The sequence below is a fragment of the Phyllostomus discolor genome, chromosome 10 (genome assembly GCF_004126475.2).
Source record: "Phyllostomus discolor isolate MPI-MPIP mPhyDis1 chromosome 10, mPhyDis1.pri.v3, whole genome shotgun sequence".
NCBI lineage: Eukaryota > Metazoa > Chordata > Mammalia > Chiroptera > Phyllostomidae > Phyllostomus > Phyllostomus discolor.
This window is the reverse complement of record NC_040912.2, coordinates 39,935,020-39,953,656: the sequence shown is the minus strand read 5'-3', so window position 1 is coordinate 39,953,656 and position 18,637 is coordinate 39,935,020. Positions and strand designations below refer to the sequence as shown.

General features: G+C 33.9%; 1 protein-coding gene across 12 annotated transcripts in view; it reads right to left on the bottom strand.

Moving 5' to 3' along the window:
- Positions 1–5,651: 5,651 nt before the first annotated feature.
- CACNA2D1 (calcium voltage-gated channel auxiliary subunit alpha2delta 1) overlaps positions 5,652–18,637 on the bottom strand; it is a 453,733-nt gene continuing 440,747 nt past the window's right edge. For all 12 annotated transcript variants that reach the window (XM_036010681.1, XM_028525346.2, XM_036010683.1 and 9 more), the window contains one exon: positions 5,652–9,738. In XM_036010681.1, the coding sequence (XP_035866574.1) occupies positions 9,702–9,738 (37 nt within the window). In that variant the 3' untranslated portion in view covers positions 5,652–9,701. The remainder of the gene's footprint in view (positions 9,739–18,637) is intronic.

The window sequence follows — 18,637 nt, the reverse complement described above, 5'->3', positions numbered from 1 at the left end:
CTTGTACTCTTCTGCATAGGTACTCTGGGAGTGGGCACCCTTATCTTGTTCCTGATTGTAGAGGAAATGCTTTCAATTTTTCTCTGGAGTATGTGAGCTGTGGGTTTGTCATATACAACCTTCATTATGTTGAGATTATATTCCTTCTGTACCCAGTATGTCCAGAGTTATTTTTTAACTAAAATAAAAAAGGAGGCTCCTGTCATGTTACATTTTGTCAAATGCATTTTCTGCAAATGAGATCCTAAGATTTTTATTTTTCATTCTATTAATATCAGGTATGTTGATGTGTTGATGTATCTTGAATCCCAGCAATAAATTCTACTTGGTCATGGTGTATACTCCTTTTAATATGTTTTTAAATTTGGTTTGCTAATATTTTGGGGTAAATTTTTGCATCTATATTCATCAAAGATGTTGGTGTAATTGTTTCTGAGATTTGAATGAAAACATCCAGGACAGTCTGGATCTTCCATTTATCTTCCAGTCCAGTAACTAAATCTAGTTCAGTTTCTATGAGGCCCTATTTTCCCCCTTGCCATTAGCTTCTTATTACCAAGATCCTCTATAGCAAAATATTTCCTTAGAGTTAGTAATATGCTTATTTATGTAATTTTTGGATGAATTATCTCCTTTTGATCTCCTATACTTTGTGCTATAGTTGTATTTGTCATTATCATCATCACCATTATCATCATCATCATGCAATTTGAAATTCTGGCAATATTTCTCATACCTTAGGAATCTTCTTGATGCCAAGTTTCTCTAAACATTTCTGAAATCATCAGCATCAGAATTATTGAGCTTCTAAGTAGAGACAGACCCATAGAGAGAAGGATTACAGCTACAGGGGAGGGGGTGGAGGGATTGAGCAAAAAGGAAAAAGGACTCATGGACCTGGACAACAGTGGTCAGTGTGGTGGTTGTTGGGGGAGGAGGTATAAGGAAACTGAATGGAAATGGTGAAAAAAACTTTCAGAAACAAACAAAAAAGAAGTAGCAGCCTTAACAACTATTCTATAGTGACTCCTATCATGTTTTCATACACAAATATTTATGGAGTCAATAGTATAAATTGTACAGACAAGGAAAAGAAAGACAGAGATGCTGCTATATAATATGCCCAAGTTAGGGAGCGGGGATGTGGACCCAGGCAGCCTGATGGTAGAGACTGAATCTCTACCATGTGCCACATGGTCTTTCTGGCTTCAGTATGATTTCGCTGAGGTTCTGTATACCCAGATGAACAGGTAGTCTGAAGTCAATCTAAAATATTCATCTTTTAAGTGGGTTTTAAAAGTTTTTTTTAAAAATATTTTATTTATTTATTTTTAGAGAGGGAGGGGAGAGAGATAGAGAGAGAGGGAAACATCAATGTGAGGTTACTGGGGGTCATGGCCTGCAACCCAGGCATGTACCCTGACTGGGAATCGAACCTATGACACGTTTGGTTCGCAGCCCGCGCTCAATCCACTAAGCTATGCCAGCCAGGGCTGGTTTTAAAAGTTTTAATTAGCTTTTTATTTTATTAAGGAACAGTCATTACTTAATTAAATATAATATGTACAAAAGCCAGATTGAAAAACATAATTTCCTAATTTTATTCTGACTTGCAGTATCATTTACCATAAGAATGAACCTAATTGACGTGTATCTCTGATAATATTTATAGAAATCTGTGGTTCAACTCTGAGACATTTGATAGCATTACTATGACTAAAATAAGAATAAAATTTCTAGTAGTAATAATTGTCCCAAGAGTAACCCTGTTTATCAGCCACAATCAATGAGAATTTATTGATTATTGGCTGTATGCAGCTGTATAACTGGGATCCAGACAGAAAAATAACATTAAAAAGTACAGTCCTCAAAAATATTTCATTTGAGTTGGAATCATAGGGTATGTTTCCAAATATATGTTCAAAGGGGATTTGTTTAAAATTGAATCAGTAATGCACATCTAAGTAGGGTTTTATAAGTTTAATTTATAAGGTAATCAGAATTGTTACATGTCCCTAGGTATTGTCATACAGCCTACCCAGTAGAGCCACCTCAGATTCTGAAACAGAGTGGGTACATTTATATCAAATATAAAGCATTTATATCAAAACAAACTAACAAACACATCCTCTATCATTATCCTGGCATACACATTATCATGCAGTAGAAGTCATGTCCCCTCACCTTTGTATCTTCAGCACTGCACAAAGAGCTCATTAACAATATTTGTAAAGTGCAATCCCCTCCAGATTTGTCCCATCTTTTTTTTTTTTTTTTTTTAAAGATTTTATTTATTTATTTTTAGAGAGGGAAGGGAGAGAGAGAGAGAGAGAGAGAGAGAGAGGGAGAAACATCAATGTGCGGTTGCTGGGGGTTATGGCCTGCAACCCAGGAATGTACCCTGGCTGGGAATCGAACCTGGGACACTTTGGTTCCCAGCCCGCGCTCAATCCACTGAGCTACGCCAGCCAGGCAGATTTGTCCCATCTTATCTCAACCCTGCCCCAAGCATTCTTCAGTGTTCCCCAACTCGGGTAATTGAACCACTAGTCACAATGTTAAATTTCAGAACCCTGGGAATATTTCTAATTTTTTCCTTTCTTTCAGAACAATGAGTAAATCATGAAGTCTTCTCCCTTTTCCCTTCTAAGTATTTCTCAAGTTGTTCCATTTTTCTTTACCGTCTTTCCTATGCCAGTCAACAGAAGTTGCTCTTCTTGATTGTAGTATCTCAATTGATTTCTCTTCCTACTAGTGTCCATCTACCAAAAACCTACATTTCATTCAGAGTAGTTTTCCTGAAACTCAAGCCCGATAATACTGTTCTCTGCTTTAAAATCTTCAGCAGCTTCCAATTGCCTAAATACCCTATGTGGTCCAGAGAGGACCCCAGGCTCTGACCCTTTGTCTCTCCAGCCTCATCTTCTATCTCATCTCTCTGTGCATCACCCACCCCTCAAACCAAACTGAACTCATGTTCAGGTACTTCCAGTTCCTTGAACGCACCTCTCAGTATTCACACACTCTCCTCTATTTTTAACAGTACTGCTACCTCCTTCCCTCACCTCAGTCATGACAGCCTTCTCTGGCAAGCTCAGTCCATCTAGATAACCCTACAGTAAGCTCTAATAATGCTATATATTTCCTATATCATAGCATTTATTGCATACTATTATAAGTACTTATTAATTTTTTATATTCAGTCAATAGTTCCATAAGAGAAGGGACTATTTTTTAAAATCTTGTATAAGCTTTACTTCTTATACTTCAATTAAATGTTCTTAGTTAAATGAATGAGTAAATGTTTTAAGTGACAAATGGTGCAGATATTAGGGTCTTAAAAGCTTCAGCCAAAAATGATGATTACGATGACCAGAAAAATGACTGTGGGGACAATTCATAACACTGATGGATGGTGTTGTTGAGTGCTTACTCATTGCTGAGTCCTATGCTAAGTGCTATACATTAAATATATCATTTAGTCATTATGGCAGCCCTATAATGTAGTTACTTTTATAATGTTTCATGGATAAGGAAACTGAGTCTTGGAGACATGGTGTAGTCTGCCCATGGTTCCAAAGCTATTAAGTGGTAAGTGAAGGTCCAAATCTAAGCAATAGATTGCAGCTCCTGTTTGTCTGTACTGCCTTCACAATGACGACTAGGGCAGTCTCATCTCATTTAGGAACTTTACAGATCAGTATGACTTTGAAATTAATAAAAGAAGAGATTGAAGCACCAGCAGTAATGACTGACATATGCTTGTGAACAATTTCACTATTTAAAAGTTATTATCAACTATCCCATAATTAATATGTGGAAAAAATCAGTCCTTCCCAATAAAGGAAATTAGCAATCTTATTCAAATCTAGGTTCATTAGACATTGTCCTTATGTGAATGAGTGTTACAAGTAAACTTTGAAGACATGTTAGAGTCAGTCCTGAGGTACTCAAAAAGTCATGATTATGATAAAGCATTTAAAAAATTGTCCACTTAACAAAACTCAAATTTTGAAAAAAATTCAGTATGCATTTTAAGAAGTATATTTTAATGTAGTAATAATTACAATTTAGTACATTGTTTGAGTCATGGTTTACACTGAAAACATTAGTGGCAGAAATATAAAAATTGACTAATCCATCATTACAGTATGTTGAAGAAGTATGTTAAATCTGGAACATTTGATATTGGCATATACTGAGTAGTTTTATCGATTCATTATAATAGATATGAACCTATTTTAATGTGGCATACCTACTAATTGTAGCAGATTGTATTGATTTTGTTTATGAAAGTAAGTTACATTTCCCTCCTAAACATTTATTTAAAAGAGTCAATTTATATAGGAAATATTTAAAAATAACATTGTTGATTGTATTCCAATTTATAGAAAATTTTGAAGGTGTTCTGTGAATAACTCCACTTTAAAATACAAAGATTTGAGAATCAAAAAAACACCCAAGGCATTAAATTCATTTACCTCATGTAAGTCATTAAAATTTTTCAGTGGTGGCCCCAAACTAAAGATCAGAGATAATAATATGCCTTTCTGAACTAAAATTCTAAGGCTTAGTTGAGTATATTGCAAAGAAACTACCAAAACGTGTCTGTTGACATACAAAGGAATATTTTAATGCTAGCTGTATGAGTCTAGAAAGTAACAGGGCTACTGGGCAGCAGCGGACGTGTGGTTGTTCTGTTTGTTGGAGGTGTTCTGAGTGTGTCTGCAGGCAGAGGAGGGAAGTAAGCCTGCAGAGAGGGAGAGAGGAAGGACTGAATATGCTTGAGAAGGGAGATTTGATGACATGAGGTCCCTAAGGAAGAGGTGGGGGTGGCATCCAGATGATTGATAGAGGAAATGAGGGTCAGGGATTGATTGAGGAGATAAATGGTACAGAATGGAGCCAGATGTTCAAAAAGCAAACGTTATCTACCTTATACTTTTAAGTGGGGTTTTTCCTGTTAAAATGCCTTGATCAGAAACTGATACCAACATTGGTATCCATGTACCACATTCCTCCCACATACAGCCATTTTTGCTTTCTTGTGGGATTCCTCTGAAGAAAAGTAAGCTTACATGATACTAGATTCCACACAATATCAGGCTCATTAGTTTATTATTAGATGAGCAAAGGGCAGCAGGTGGCAAGCTGGTATCAACATAAAAGGGACCTCACAGTTTTCTGAAAATCTCTTCACAGTAGACTTCATTGTCTCAGCTGGTGTAAAACAGCTAGCAGAAATAATTAAATGTTAGTCATGTGTAATAAAAGGTATGCATGGTTCAGATATTCTAACATGTTTCATTCAAATTATTTTTTTCAGTTTCTTTAAAGAAACATGGAAGTATTTTTCCTAGTACTTTTTTTTTAAACACTAGAAGTCCAAAGTCTGATTTAATAAGTTTCTAAATGACTTGATGGCAAAAACACATGTGAGAAGGGTCAGAGTTATGTGAAGAAGTTGCAAGTACATTTGTTTATTTCTGAGCTGAGGTTTGTGATTATAGAACTGCTTTCCAATTCCAACTTTTATGTCCACAATGTAGAATTTCTATCCACAAGAAAGTGGCTTTCTTAAAATACATTTATGACAAAGACCACTGTTTCTTTCCACTAGATTTTAAATAATTAAATAACCCAAACTATGGTGACTTTAAATGATAAACTTTTATTCTGAATATACTGTTTTTGCACAAGATTTAACACAACATTTTCTGGGATTATAAATATTTTTATAACAGTATCATACAAATTTTTACAAAATGTTTTTTATCAGGCTAGTTAATTTCCACAAAAGTGTCAAGAGAACATAATAAATGGGAGAAAAGATCTTTTGTTCACAAAGCCACTTGGCCTTTTGCATGGATGCACACTGAGCATTTTAATAAAAGTACCCTAAAAAGCATGATCCAACATCGTACAGCACAACAGAAAAGATAGCTTTGTCAGGTCACACTGTAAACTCAGTTGGCATCTATACAAGACAGTATCCCATTAATCTCAGACGAATTTCTTCGAGTGAGTTTTTAAATAAGGTACATGAAATTATTGGTAAGGGTGGCCTAAGTCTTTGAAGTTCTGGATTTTTTCCAACACTTGATACATTTGATTTATTGATTTGCTTTTTATATAAATGCACATTGATTATTAGCAATATTAACATTCTGCTATGGAAAAACACAAGTTCCAGACAACAATACAGTATTTGAAATTGTGAGCAAGTGAAATAATCATTCTATGCTACACTTGAAAAAAAATCACTACACCCATTTGTTTCACTGGATTAAACTCTATACCTTTAGACATTTTAATGTTAACTAATATGATCAATGGAATAGTTTAGAGTTTTAAATTAAGAGATAGAATTTAAGCTTTGGTGGAGATAAAGATTTAAATAAGATAGAAAATGCAAGAAAGCATCAAATAAGCAAGTAACACTTGGGTTGCAAAGGCCACTTAAAAGGGATACTGCCTATTTGAACCCAGTAAGGCCAGTTTTAAAGTTAATAAAAGGAATATTATAAGAAAACTTACAAATGGCAGCAACACTGTTTAATTTTTTCCAAGTTAAGCAATAATGCCTCAAGCATTAGAAACATGAAAAAAGATCATACTAAAATCTCATAGGCCCAGGACCTAAAAATCTCTTCAATCAAACTTGCTATGTCATGTTAAAAACCTGTTACAAATATGGACCACGATTGGTGTTTGGCAGTAATGCTGGTTGTTCAAATGAAGAAAACTATTAATGCAAAACTTGTTCCTGTAACTCAACACCAATGGAAGACTTATTTGAATTTGAATTTGTTTTAATGACAAACTACATAAAGCTATATGAGTGTAGCAAAAATTAAATCAGTGAAAGTTTTAAAGGTTCTTTTCTTGATCTCTTGTACTGTTTCGTCTTTGAAAATCAATGTTTATAATGTACTATAATTTAAGCTCTTGTCAATAATTAGAACTCACAGAAAAATGCTAAATTAAACAAAATAATTTGATGAGATGAGTGTTACTGTCTTACAAAGTGGTAAGTCTACTAAAGGCATGAAACTAGTATTAAGATTCAGAACAAGTTTTAGAGTGCACATTCTTACCCAATTTATAATCATGTGGTTATCCTAATATATTAGCTTATTGTATAGCAGAAAGTAAAGGATCATAGCAAGACTCATGCATGGAAGTGTATTTTGATGGCAAATGAAATCAAATAGGACCCTGCCAAGAGATGCCAAGTTTAACTGAGATTAATACAACAATAAAGTAGTTGATGAATACATACTACTTCAGTGACATTAGCCATGAAAATATTTTTAATAGGTTTTAAAGATAATTTTAAGGTAGTTTGTTGTATGCTGGAAGCAATTCAATTGTTTTAATGTGTTGCTTATATACACAAACATAATTTTATATTTTCATATCCCCTTCCCAACACTTTCATGATTTAAAATAGTCTAGCAAAAGTTAACAATTTAAGATTTAAATATTGAATTAACAAACAACATGACTCAAACATAGCTACTAGAGTGAGAAGTTCCATATTTTTTAAATCACTTTGGTGTTTTCTAAAATGTCAATACCAGTTACAAATGAGACTACAAAATCACAACAATGCATTAGAAATGGTAACTGATGTTAACTCTTAGAACAACAGTTGGCAAAGTGAATCCATTTCCCCTTTCCCCCATTTTTAAATAAAAAAATATTTTAAGGAAATGTATGCAAATGGTACCTAGGGTATATTGGCAGTAGGAGGGAATTACAAATGTATGCAAAGCTAAAGACAAAACAAATATATCTTTTAAGCTATGCTAAAGAATTGGTTATATGTTTGATATGTGAACATATTAAAGCATGCTGGATAACATTAATAAGATTTTGACTTAAAAAGGATAGATAAGATAATTTCCAGCATATACACAAACCAATATTTGGCATGTTCAAAAAAAAAAAAGAACAAATGCATTTTACCATAAAAATATCTGCATACTTCCAGCCTTCAGCAGAATTATTCACTATAACTAGAGTTACATTCATTATTTTTACCCTTTCTTCAAATACTGCTTACTCCTGAAAATAAGTTTTAAAAGCATAAATAATATTCTGCATCCATATTAATCTATAATGAAATATCTGATTCACTATGCTAACCATTTTTTACCAATGAGGCTGTATAAAAACAATTCTGATTATTCATAATCAAGTATTCATGTGCATACATATAGATTCAAGGTTTCCTATTTGTTCAGATTATTGTAAAATCCTCATCAATCTGCATGGACATTTTGGTCAAGCGATCACACCGTTTGAAATGGAGGGAAAGTAGCAGCAGCAGTAGAAATTTTTGGATTGTATATGCCACTATTCAAATGAACAAAGAGGAAACCTAGGATGAATCTTCATTGAGAACATATATGTACTTTTCAAAAAATAAATGTGTCAATTCTGATTTATGTACTTAAAATATCTGTACATAGGCTTTCAGGCAAAAGCACGGATCTGTATAAAATCTGTTAATTCCCATTTTGCCACTGATCTAACCCAATCATTCAGCATTTACATTGCACAGTATATTCAGAGTAGCTTAACAACATTGTTAAAGATGACTTAAGTGCATTACACTGCAAGGTTCAGATTCTTACATAATAGTAATGTCACTCATTTAACTTTTCAATGGACTATCCTCTACAGTAAGAGAAAAACAAAAAGTTAAAATAGCAGCAGCATCATGCAAAGTACCCTTGGTAACCAAAGTTCATTTATCACGAGAAAAACATTTTCCCCTCCCCCAACAAGCTTGTCTTAGAGCATTTTGAAATATCTGGCTAGCACTACATAACTTTACTGTGAACAAAAGGAACATTACATTGAAGCACTTATTAAGGGCTTACATTTATGAGGAAATATGTCCATATTCAAATTTCACCCTCAAGCACCTTTAGTTTAATAATTTCTTAGTTATTTCCAAACAACCAATTTATCACCCCACCAAAACTTAATTGGTCATCATTTATGTTATATTTTTGGCAGAGAAGCCATTCTTCATAAGGCATTTTATTCATGGCAATTTTTTCAAATAGAAAATTGGCCATTATATCTATCTCAAAAGATTACATCACTTTTAATTCTCTCTCTCTCTCTATATATATGTATTTCAGTAATAACTACTCAAAACAGAAATAATTTTTAACAGAATAAGGGAGGCAAAAAAAATCAAACCAACTTCTTTTCTCCTACAGATTGTCTTGTTAAAAGAACAAGGATTGCAGTAAGTCAAATTTCCAGGTATAAATCAAGACAATTTGTATGCTTCATAAACAGTTGTGTGGGGAGCCCTTTTACAATTAATCACACACAGTGCAACAACAAACTCTCGAATTTTCCAGTAGAGCACATATAAAATTTTGCTTTGATGTTATACATGGATGATGCAACATTCACACAAGTTTAAGGATGTGGCACCCTGACATGCAGCCAGTGGATGCCTTTGGAGTCTGCGCCTTAGTTTTGTGCCATATTACGGGCCCAGCTAATGCCATGGTTGACCCTATGCTAATGCATTTGAGGGCTCATGTTTTGGCAGGGTCTGGAGTTTAATTATGCAGATTTGGCTTTGGGAGGTCATAACTGGCAGTGCCTGATGCCAGATAAAAGCCAAAGAAGGACAAACTGGATTCCAATGATGGACCACAGGGAGGGATTTAATCCAGAAACACCACCACAGTCGGTATAATCCTCCTGTTGGAAATAAAGGAAAAAGAAAAATCCTGAAAAATATTTAGTGAGACATCTTTCATATTTAGTCCACTTCTGAACTCACCTTATAAAACTGCTTTAATTTGAATCCAAATAAATTATATTCTCCTAGATTTTACTGTATGAAGAATGCTTTATAATTTTATTGTAGATTGTGATGATAATAAAAGAAGATATTTTAACAGTGAATGCTGTTTTGAGTAATGTACCAATTTCTAAATTAAAAAAAAACACTCATATGATCAAATGTTCCTATATATTTATAAATACAAGAAGTAAAAAGAAAATTTAATACTATGTTTTAAAATTTCTATAAATTATGATATTAGCAATTATGCTCAATTAGGCAAATTTTTGATGGGTAGAATAAATAAATGTGAGAAGTGAGTGTCTGTTTTCCATATCCCTTACATCCAGTTTCAGAGGTGAACATACCATACTGCACATGTAGCATCTGGACCTTCATCAAGAATTAAAATAAAAAGAATAATGTATTTGAACCATAAATGAAAGTACACTCTGAAAACCTTCATCCTAAAAAAAGGAGCTAAGTTATCAAGTTTGTTTAAAAAACCATGAGTGCAATAAATATACTCATTTGATTACCCAGTGTCTAGTTGTGGCTCATTATGTTCCTTACTAATGAAAAATTATTATTTCTCTTTTGTTCCTACATTCTGTACTCTGTAACATTTTCTACATCCTTTAATTCATTTTAATATATTGAATTTAATAGAATACCCTAATTTCAAATTATTTTTTCTAAACATCATTTACAAATTTACTAGTCCAAGGTTCAACTTCCAAAAATTAAAATAGTTCATGTAAGAACTATTTTAAGTAAACTTTCTATTTTACTATTTTAAGAACTATTTTAAGTAAAATTTCTTACTTTCTTTGTTTAAGAAAGTAAGTAAACAAATACATATTCTATTTGGAGTAACTATACAAAGACTCAACTCCCAGAGAATAGAACACTGACCCAGTTTGCTCACTAGGGTTTAATATAGTGCCTGCCACCCAGTAAACAAGTACAATTTCTTTCTTGAATTGCATTTTAAGGTAGCAGATCTCTTTCTTTGTTTGTTCAAGAGAAGTCTGAGATAAAATAACTTATTACAAAAAATTTCATTTGTCCAAGACAGGCTCTAATTCTAAAGAGAATCATTACAAATTAGTCCTCATCCTATTCGACTTTTCAGGGGCATTTGACAATGTCCAATAAATAGTGTCTCCTTGATTCATTTTCTTCTGCAGCTGCCCTCCGCACTTGATTGCAGTTCATCTCACTCTCTTTGGCCTGACCTTGTTCTCTTCATGGTCCCTACGTGTGAGATTTTTGTGGGGGTTAGTTCTCACTCTTGTTTTCTTCTTTACACTTTCTTCCTCGTGATCTAATCCAGTCCAATAGCTTTAAATTGAACAAATTTGTTAATTACTCACTTTTTAAGTATGAAAATAATGTTTCTTTTTAAATTCAGCTTTACTGAGTTAAAATTAAGAAATAAAATTGTAAGATATTTAAAGTGTACATTGTGGTGACTTCATATATAATATTATAAAAGGATTGCCCCCATCAAGATAATTAACATCTATCACCTTACATATGTATTTTTATTCCTTTGGTTAAAATATTTAACATTTACTCCTCTTGCAAATTTCAATTTTACAGTGTTATTAACATAGTCATCACTTATAGCCACCATGTTTTCTTAGATCTTCAGACTTTACCCTTTTACCACCCTCTTCCCATTTCCTCCAGCCTCTGCAAATACTGTTTATATGAGGGTTTTTTTTTGTCTTTAAGATTCCATACATATGTGATACCATGCAGTATTTGTCTTTCTCTGTCTGGTCTATTCCACTTAGAGTAATGCTTTCATGGCCCATCCATGTTTTTGCACAAGGCAAGATTTGATTTTTTAATGGCTGAGTAAAATTCCATTATTTATATAAACTTTTAGGTGTTTTTCATATCTTGGCTATTATAAATAATGATGTACCAAACATGAGGGTGCAGATATCTTTTCCAGTTAGTATTTTCATTGTTTGGATAAATACCTAGAAGTAAAATTTCTAAATAATATGGTAGTTCTATTTTTAAAAATTTTTGAGGAATCCTATATTCTTGCATAAAGGCTGACAGGTTTACATTCCCACCAACAATATACAAGGCTTCTCTTTCCTCCACATCCTTGCCAGCATTGATCTCTTGTCTTTTAGACAATAGCCATTCTAACAGGTATAAGGTAATATTCATTGTGGTTGATTTGTTGCTCTCTAATAATTAGTGATGCTAAGCATCTTTTCATCTGCCTGTTGGCCATCTATATGTCTTATATGGAAAAATATCTATTCAGATCCTCTGCCCATTTTAACTGGATTATTTATTTTTTTGATACTGAGTTTTATGAGTTCCTTACATATTTTAGATACTGGTCCCTTATCAGATTTATGACTTGTAAATATTTCTTCCAATTCATTAGAGTGCCTTTTTTGTGTTTCTTCTGCTGTGCAGAATCTTTTGATACAGTTCCATTCCTTTGAGTTGATTTTTATGTGTGCATAATGTAAGACAGTAGTCTAGTTCCATTCTTTGCATATGGCTGTTTGGTTTTCCAGCACCATTCACTGAAGAAACTATTTGTTTCCCAGTGTGTACTCTTTGCTCCTTTGTCATAATTAATTCACCATATCTGCATGGGTTTATTCTGGGCTCTATTCTGTTTCATTTTTCTATGTGACTTGTCTTTTTATGATAGTGCTATATTGTTTTGACTATTGTAGTTGTGCAATACAATTTGAAATCAAGAAGTGCGATACCTTCATCTTTGTTCTTTTTCAAGATTGTTTTGGCTATGTAAAACTTTTTAAAATTTTTAATTTTATTTTGTTAATTGTTGTTCAAGTTCATTTGTCTCCATTTTCACCTCACCATGCCCCTCTGCTCCACTCCATCCTCAAACCCACCTCCTTTGGCTTTGTCCTTGTGTCCTTCATACATGTTCCTTGATGCTCCCCCATTATCCCTCTCACCCCTCCTATCTGCTTACTGTGAGATTGTTCATTTCAATGTCTCTGGTTGTATTTTGCTTGTTTGTTTGTTTTGTTGATTAGGTTCCTGTTAAAGGTGAGATCATATGGTATTTGTCTTTCACCACCTGGCTTATTTCATTTAGCATAATGCTCTCTGGATCCATCCATGCTGTCACAAAGGGTAGTAGCTCCTTCTTTCTGCTGCGTAGTATTCCATTGTGTAAATGTACCATGGTTTTTTCATCCACTCATTTACTGATGGGCACTTAAGTTGCTTCCAGCACTTGGCTATTGTGAATTGTGCTGCTGTGAACATTGGGGTGCATAGTTTCTTTTGAATTGTTGTTGCAGGATCCTTAGGGTATAATCCAAGTAGTCGAACTGCTGGGTCAAAAGGCAGATCCATTTTTAGTTTTCTGAGGGAATTCCATACTGGTTTCCACAGTGGCTTCACCAGTCTGCATTCCCACCAACAGTGCACTAGGGTTCCCTTTTATCCCCAATCTCTCCAACACTTGTTTGTTAATTTGTTTATGATGGCCATTCTGACCGGTGTGAAGTGGCATCTCATTGTGGCTATGTGAGATTTTTGTAGTTTCATACATATCGTAGGATTGTTTGGTCTATTTCTGTGAAACATGCCATTGGAATTGTGACAGGTATGTACTGAATCTCCACATTACTCTGGGTGGTAGGGACACTTTAACCATGTTATTTCTTCTAATCTATGAGCATTAAATATTGTTCCATTTATTTGTGTCTTGTCCCATTCATGGTTAAATTTACTCAGAGGTATTTTATTCTTTTTGATGCAATGATAAATTGAATTATTTTATTATTTTCTCTTTTTGGATATTCAATATTAGTATATAGAAATGCAACTGACTTTTGGAACATGACTTTGTATCTTGCAATTATTTAAATTTACAAATTCTAACAGCTCTGTGGTGGTCTTTAGGGCTTTCTATGTATAAGACCATGTCATATGCAAATAAAGAAATTTTACCTCTTGCTTTCCAGTTTGGATGCTTTTTATTTCTTTTCATAGTTGAATGGCTTTGTACAGAATTTCCAACACTATTCTTGAATACCAGTGGCAAGAGTAGGCATCCTTGTCTTGTTCCTGATCTTAAAGGAAAAGCTTTTAGGTTTTTACCATTGAGTGTGATATTATTAGCTATGGGATTGTCATGTATTGCTGTGGGGTATGTACCCTCAACACCATCATTGTTGAGAATTTTAGCAAAATGCATGTTAAATTTGATAAAGGCTATTTGTGCATTTGTTGAGATTTTCACGTGATTTTTATCCTTCAGTTTGTTAATGTGGTATATTATATTGATTGATTTACACTCACTAAGCATTCTTGCCTCCTTGGAATAAATCTCATTTGATCATGGTATATGATCCTTTTGATGTGTTGTTCAGTTCAGTTTGTTGAGGATATTTACATCTTTGTTCTTCAAGAATATTGGCCTTAATTTTCTTTTATGTAGTCTTCTAGTCTGGTTTTGGTATTATGTTAAGCCTGGCCTTGTAAAATGAGTTTAGATGTATTCTTTCCTCTTTAACTTTTGGAAAAATTTGAGAAGGATTGTTATTAATTTGTTTTAATTGTTTTGCAGAATTTACCAGTGAAACCATCTGGTCCTGGACTTATGGTTTTTGAGGGGAGGTTTCTGATAGTGATTCAATCTGTTTACTAGTAATTTGTCTAAGTTTTGTATTTCTTCATGATTTATTCTTTCATAGGCAGTATTTCTAGGAATTTATCCTTTTTTCTCTATTGTCCAAATTTGCTGACATATAACTCTTTGGAGTAGTCTCTTTGTTCTATTTCTTTTATATAAGTTTTAACACCCCTTTTATTTCTAATTTTATAAATTCTCTCTCTCTTTTTTCACCCTGGGAAGTCAAGCTAAAGGTTTGTCTATTTTGATTATTTTTCTCAAAAAAAGCAATTCCTTATTATTAATCCTTTTATTGTCTTTTTTAGTCTCTATTTCATTAATTCTGCTATGATCTTTGTTATTCCCTGTCTTCTACTACCATTGCAATTAGTTTGTTCTTTTTCTAATCCTGAAGGTGTAAATTTAGGTTGTTTATTTGAGATCATTTTATAACTACTGCAGGTGTTTATGACCATAATTTTTCCTTTTAGGAGAACTTTGCTATTTCCCATAGTTTTGGTTTTATTCCATTTCCATTTGCCTCAAGATATTTTTTTTGAAATTTCTCTTTTGATTTCATCTTTGAACCATACTTGTTTAGTAGGATGTTACTTAATCTCCACACATTTGTGAATTACTTAATCTCCACACATTTGTTTAGGTTCCTGTCAAAGGTGAGATCATATGGTATTTGTCTTTCACTGCCTGGCTTATTTTGCTTAGCATAATGCTTTCCAGTTGCATCCATGGTGTTAAAAAGGGTAGGAACTCCTTCTTTCTTTCTGCTGCATAGAATTCCATTGTGTAAATGTACCATAGCTTTTTGATCCATTCATTTACCGATGGGCATCTAGATTGCTTCCAACACTTGGCTATTGTAAATTGTGCTGCTATGAACATTGGGGATGCAATACCTATTAAAGTATCAATGGCATATTTCACAGACATAGAACAAACACTTCAAAAATTAATATGGAACCATAAATGACCCCAAATAGCTGCTGCAATTTTGAGGAAAAACAAAAGCAAAGTAGGAGGGGTCACAATACCTGATACCAAACTGTATTACAAGGCCACTGTAATCAAAACAGCCTGGTACTGGCATAAAAACAGGCACATGGACCAATGGAACAGAACAGAGAACCCAGAAATAAACCCAAGTCTCTACGGTCAAGTAATATTTGGCAAAAGGGGCAGCAACATAAAAGGGAGTAATAACAGTCTCTTCAACAAATGGTGTTGGGGAAACTGGACAACTACATTCAAAAAAATGAAACTCGAGCACCAACTTACACCTTATACAAAAATAAATTCAAGGTGGATAGAAGACTTAAATATAAGCCATGTCACCATTGAAGTCCTAGAGGGAAACATAGGCAGGAAAATCTCAGATATTTCACACAGCAACATTTTTACTGATACGTCCCCCAGAACAAGGGACATAAAGGAAAGAATAAACAAATGGGATCTCATCAAAATAAAAAGCTTCTGCGCAGCTAAAGAAAACAGTATTAAAATGAAAAGAGAACCAGCTGTATGGGAAAACCTATTTGCCAATGATACCTCAGACAAGGGTTTAATCTCCAAAATATATAAAGAACTTACACGACTCCACTCTAAGAAGACAAGCAACCCAATTAAAAAATGGGCAAAGGACTTGAACAGATACTTCTCCAAGGAGGACATACAGAGGATCCAGAGACACATGAAAAGATGCTCAATATCGCTAGCTATCAGAGAGATGCAAATTAAAACCACAATGAGATACCACTTTACACCAGTCAGAGTGGCCATCATAAACAAAGCAACAAACAACAGGTGTTGGAGAGGTTGTGGAGAAAAGGAGACTCTAGTGCACTGTTGGTGGGAGTGCAGACTGGTACAACCACTATGGAAAACAGTATGGAATTTTCTCAGAAAACTAAAAATGGATCTGTCTTTTGATCCAGCAATTCCACTGCTGGGACTATATCCTAAGAACCCTAAAAAGCCAATCCAAAAGAACCTAACTTGTTTATTCCAAATTTCCTCATTGATTTCCCATTAGATGGTCTACTGCTGAAAGTAGGAGATTAAAGTCCCCTACTATTATTATATTGCTCTCTGTTTCTCCCTTTCAGTCTGTTAATGTGATTGATATATTTAGGTGTTTTTACATTGACACATAAATATCTACAGATGTTATGTCCCCTGGTTAAGTGACCCCTTTATAATGACTTTGTCTCACTATGCTTTTTCTCTGAAAGTCTATTTTTTTTTCTAAAAAAAGCTACCTGAGTGTCTTTTGGTTTCCCTTTTCATGGAATATCTTTTTCCATTCCTTTCATTCTGTGGGTGTCCTTAAAGCTGAAATATGTCTCTTGTACATAGTTTATAATTAAGTCTTGACTTTTAAAATCCATTTAGCTAATGTATGTGTTTCAATTGGATAATTTAGTCCATTTACATCAAAAGTAATTACTGAAGCCCTGGCTGGCATAGCTCAGTAGATTGAGCGTGGGCTGCAAACCAAAGTGTCACAGGTTCAATTCCCAGTCAGGGTACATGCCTGGGTTGCAGGCCATGACTCCCAGCAACCTCACATTTATGTCTCTCTCTCTCTCTCTCTCTCCCCCTCCCTTCCCTCTCTAAAAATAAATAAATAAAATCTTTTTAAATAAGCAGGATCAAGAAAGATAATTTATTAAAAAAAGTAATTATTGATAGGTATGGACTATTTTGTTAATTGTTTTCTGGCTGTTTTCAAATTCCTTTGTTCATCTATCTTCTCTTGCTCTCTTCCTTTGCAGTCTGATGTATGCATCCTTGTAGTGATATGTTTAGATCTCTTTTTCTTTGTCTTTTGTGTATCTAGTATATGGTTTTGCTTTGTGGTTACCAATGGCTACACAAAACATCTTATAGCATTGTATTTTAAGCTGGTAATATCTTAAGATTGAATGTATTCTAAAGCTCTACATTTTTACCCTCTCCCTACCACATTTTGTTTTTGATGTCACAATTGACATATCTTGAGTAATCATTAATTTTATTATAGTTATTTTCACTACATATTTTTGCACTGAGATCTAGTATTTATGGGAAGATTTTCAAAGGACTGTGCAACACATCACACAAATTATCTCAGTTGTTTATCATGGATGCCCTGCAAGGTAGATATTGTGTCCTGATCTCACGGAGAGTGCCACAGTTTCAGAAAAGTTAGCTGTTTGCCCATGATCACACTGCTGAGAAGACAACCCATAATATGATCATAATCTGCTTCACGCACCAGGATGAACTCTATAAGTGATTAACTCACTACCATTACAATATTAGATTATCAATGAGATGTATATTTTCACATGTTTTCCGGTTACTCATTAAAACTTGTTTGCTTCTGCTTTAGGAAGTGTCTTCAACATTTCTTGTTAAGGTGAGTCTATGTTCTTGAGAACTTTTAGTCTGTAGCCTTCTTTTCTTGTAATGACCTTTTCTGGTTTCAGCATCAGGGTAGTGCTGCTTCCTACAATGAGTTTGGAGGTATTTCCTCCCCCTCAGTTTGTGTGGTCATCTTTAGATTCCTTTTATTTGTAACTCTTTGGGCTTCCGGAAAGTGGAAGTATTTTTCTTTCCCCAGGCTTGAAAAATAGTCAGCCATTATCTCATCAAATAAGTTTCCTGCCTTATTCTGTCTCTCTTCTTCTGATATTCTACGAGATACCTTTCAGTCTGCTTGATGTTGTCTCATAAGTCCCAACTGCTATCTTGACTATTTTTCATTCCTTTTTCACTTTGTTCCTAAAATTAGATGAATCCAGGCCCTGTTTTGAGTCTACTGATCCTTTCATCCACTTTAGTCTGCTATCGAAGATATCTCTATTGAATTTGTCTGGTATAGTTAGTATATTCTTTAGCTTTGTGACTTCTATTTGGTGCTGTCTTATATTGCTACATCTTTTTGGTCATTCTCAGTTCATGCATTTTTCTCCTGACCTTGTTGAGCATTTTTATTACTATTATTTTGAACTCTTTATTATGTCAATCACTCTTCTGTTTCATTAAGGTCTGTTGTGAAATTTTATCTTGTTACTTTGTCTAGAATATATTTTCTGTTTCTTCATTTTTCTTGATTTTCTGTATTGGTTTCTGCACATGAGATAAAACAGCTACGTCTCCATCTTGAAGTGGATATT